This window comes from Morus notabilis, unplaced genomic scaffold (assembly GCF_000414095.1).
Source record: "Morus notabilis unplaced genomic scaffold, ASM41409v2 Scaffold1206, whole genome shotgun sequence".
Lineage (NCBI taxonomy): Eukaryota > Viridiplantae > Streptophyta > Magnoliopsida > Rosales > Moraceae > Morus > Morus notabilis.
The window spans coordinates 298134-301662 of NW_010364076.1; the positions used below are offsets into that span (position 1 = coordinate 298134).

General features: G+C 36.1%; 1 protein-coding gene across 2 annotated transcripts in view; it reads left to right on the forward strand.

The window, feature by feature from the left end:
• The window catches only part of LOC21397414 (transcriptional adapter ADA2a), a 4016-nt gene extending 1295 nt beyond the window's left edge, over positions 1 to 2721 (forward strand). For both annotated transcript variants that reach the window (XM_010105780.2, XM_024170559.1), the window contains 8 exons: positions 60 to 138; positions 471 to 531; positions 618 to 670; positions 778 to 858; positions 994 to 1216; positions 1582 to 1792; positions 2005 to 2313; positions 2399 to 2721. In XM_010105780.2, the coding sequence (XP_010104082.1) occupies positions 60 to 138; positions 471 to 531; positions 618 to 670; positions 778 to 858; positions 994 to 1216; positions 1582 to 1792; positions 2005 to 2313; positions 2399 to 2590 (1209 nt within the window). In that variant the 3' untranslated portion in view covers positions 2591 to 2721. The remainder of the gene's footprint in view (positions 1 to 59; positions 139 to 470; positions 532 to 617; positions 671 to 777; positions 859 to 993; positions 1217 to 1581; positions 1793 to 2004; positions 2314 to 2398) is intronic.
• Positions 2722 to 3529: the final 808 nt, after the last annotated feature.

The window sequence follows — 3529 nt, forward strand, 5'->3', positions numbered from 1 at the left end:
TTTTTTCTTTTGTGTATATGACATTTCATGTGTATACTTTTAATGATTTATCCACCTAGGATTTGTCCCATGTTATGGGAAAGAGCAAAGACGAGCTCCTTGCCATGGCCAAAGGACCTGGTGTTGATGTCAAGATAGGTGAGATAGTCTTTGCACTTTGACCACTGGTATGCATGTCTAGAATATGAAATTCTCCCATTTGTTGAGTTAAATCATTTAGTTAAGTTTGCTGGTGCTGAAACCTGTTCCGCTAAATTGATGCTGAAAAATGTATTGAGACCCTATAGCTTTTGTGTATCTCTTTTCTTGGTCAAGTAGGGTGACTTTTAGTCACGTCTTCGTGAACGTACTCACTGCCATGTTATCATTTTTTAATTCTTTCTTTTCCTTTTCTGTAATGTAATTTTGATGGAGATGACCTTGTGGATTAATATTTGCCATTTTCACCATTTTTTCTTTTGGTTCTGCAGAAGTTCCCTTGGTTGGGGAGCTTCAACCCAAGGACGAGTCTCCTATCTCAGCTAGAATCAAGTATATCCTTTTTTGTCATTTTTTTTATTTTTCATTTCAGCTTCTTTAACCTTGTCTGCTTATTATTCTTTTGTTGTGCTGAACAGGTATGAAGAGTCAAGAAAAGGTCCAGGTCCTCAATCTTCCACTCACCCAACTGGTACAAGAGTCAACATTCTTGCACCTTTTTTTTCCTCCCTGTCCTATACTTTTCTCATATTCATCTATGCTCATATAACTTCAATGGCCTGTTCTCTTTGACATCAGAGGTTGGAGTGGCTCTGGTCTCAGGCTCAGTAGAGATGGCCCCTAACAAGCCCCAGATAAAGGACGAAACCAAAGTGGAAGGTTTGCTTTCTGAATTATGCCTTATAGTAAAAACCATTTCTTATGTAGTTCATTTTGTTTTAGACGCTCAAATTGCTCTGTGCCTTTTCTTGGCATTTTCCTAAAATCTTGGTGCTACTTCTGAATTTTTGGTAGAGCCCCATGTGGATAGGAGTATTGGAGAGAAGAAACCTCGAATATCTGGTGATGAGGGACCTTCTATAACAGAGTTGAGTGGCTATAACTTCAAGAGGCAGGAATTCGAAATTGAATACGACAACGACGCAGAGCAGTTACTGGCAGATATGGAATTTAAGGACTCCGACACTGATGCTGAGCGTGAATTGAAACTACGAGTGCTACGTATCTACTCAAAAAGGTATTTGTACAGTTCTCAGAAAGTTACTTGTTTCATATTAGAAACTACAGTACTGCCAAAGCTAATAGCCGTCACTTTCTGATGAAAAGGGACACCTAGTGCATAAAGGTGAAAGAGAGAATAAATAACAGGATCATTAACTTATGCCTGCATATGCACATTGAGAAACATATTTTCATAAATGAATTTTTTTCCCATTCTTTTTTGCGAATTTCAGTTTACGGTCTACTAATTCTTAGGTATTTGTTTTCTGCAGATTAAGCTGTTAATCTTCTTTCTTTTTTTTTTTTTCCTTTTTTGTCTTTTATTTTTAATGATCCATACTCTTTTGGAACTAATGCTAAAATATTGAAACCTCTTGGCAGGCTTGATGAGAGGAAACGCAGGAAGGATTTTATTCTGGAAAGAAATCTGCTTTACCCTGACCCATTTGAGAAGAACCTGTCACCTGAAGAACGAGAAATATATCAGGGGTTCAAGGTCTTCATGAGATTTCACTCAAAAGAAGAGCACGAGGCATTGCTTCGAAATATTATTGAGGAACATCACATTGTGAAAAGGATACAAGATCTTAAGGTCTGAGGCATTATGCATGCGGTGCTTGAACTTTATGTCATTCAATTTTTCTAGTCTTTGCCTGGATTAGCATCAGTATTTTCCATTATGTAATTGTAAAAGGTTGCTCTAAATTTTGTCGGAGAGTTTGTAGGATTCTAATGAGCAACAGTTTGGGCCAATATACTTTATGAAAATAAGCTTATGTTTGATAAGATCCTTGTCTTATGCAGGAAGCTCGAGCTGCTGGTTGTCGAACAGCAGATGAGGCAAAGACATTTATTGAACAGAAGAGGAAGGAAGCTGAAGAAACTGCTCTTAGGATTAAGGAAGGTTCTCAGGCTGGTCCAAGTGTTAAGGTCCTGCAGAAGCCAAACCATCTCAAAGGTGAACTAGATGGCAGTCCTCGGGGACTTGTTAGGGGAGCAACGGATCTAAATCCCAGTAACAAAGATTCATCTTTAGCAATGCGATCTATTGCGAGCTCCTTGGATGATTGGGACATAACTGGATTTGCAGGCGCTGATTTACTCTCGGAAACTGTAAGATTGCGATGGCATTTCACAACTTTCAATTTCTTTAGGATCCGTCTTTCATTGTCGTAAGCATTAAATTCTGTTTGCGCAGGAGAAGCGGCTCTGCCGCGAGATTCGAATATTGCCTGCACATTATCTCAACATGCTGCAGACCATGTCTGTGGAAGTGTTGAATGGAAAGGTAACAAAGAAAGCGGACGCCTATAACTTGTTTAACGTTGACCGTAACAAAGTCGATAGAGTTTATGATATGCTTGTGAAGAAGGGAATAGCCCGAACATGAGCATATCCTTATGTCTCCAATTTTGTTAGAAAACTTGTATAGTTATTGTTTGATAATGAGACCTAACTATAGTCATTCTATTTATGTATACAGTGAGAATAATTTGAATCTGGCAATAAAAGAAGTTGAATGTCAACACACTAATTTTCTAATTAATTGCTTTTGAGAAAAACGATTCACTTGTGATGCTTATTAAAATTTGATATAATTGGGATTTGTAGAATTATTCATTGTGGAGATATATTTGTTGTAGGCTTATCTTTATACTAGTTGAGCGAAATTATTCAAACCTTAGTAGGCCACTCTTAAATGGGTTTAATTTTATATGACAAACTGTAATATATAATTATTCACATATAAGCTCAATGTTAAATTAAGAATCCAACATCCTCCACCTTAAATTGAAGTGAAAGGTTTTCGAATCTTGAACGATATCTTAATTAAAATGCGCAATGGTACTTTTAAAGTACCGAATCTAATACTAAACATAGAACTATGGAAATTAAATTATAATTCAAAAAAAAATTCATTAAAACTAGTAAATGTTAGATTAATAAGAAAATTTTGATCTTAAATAATACTTTATTAAAATTTTCCCGAACATTATAAATGACGGGCACATACTACAAGGCCAAAGGTGTGATTCAATGCACCATACCTTACACTACTCATGATTTAAATCAAGTTGTCGTCTTTTTTCATAATTTAAAGAATTTGACTACCTTTTGTCTCTTGCATTGTTGCTCAATGTGAACCACTCGTTGCGAAAGATATTTATTGATGCTATCAATATTTTTTTCTATTGCGTACATTGACAGGTTGGGTTTTAAAATAACTAAAACATTCTATCCATTCATTTCGTCGATTCGAGTTTAAAATTCGAGTTTTGCTCCAGAAAAAAGTTTTCAGAAACAGTCACATCTAACTTTTTGCTACAGT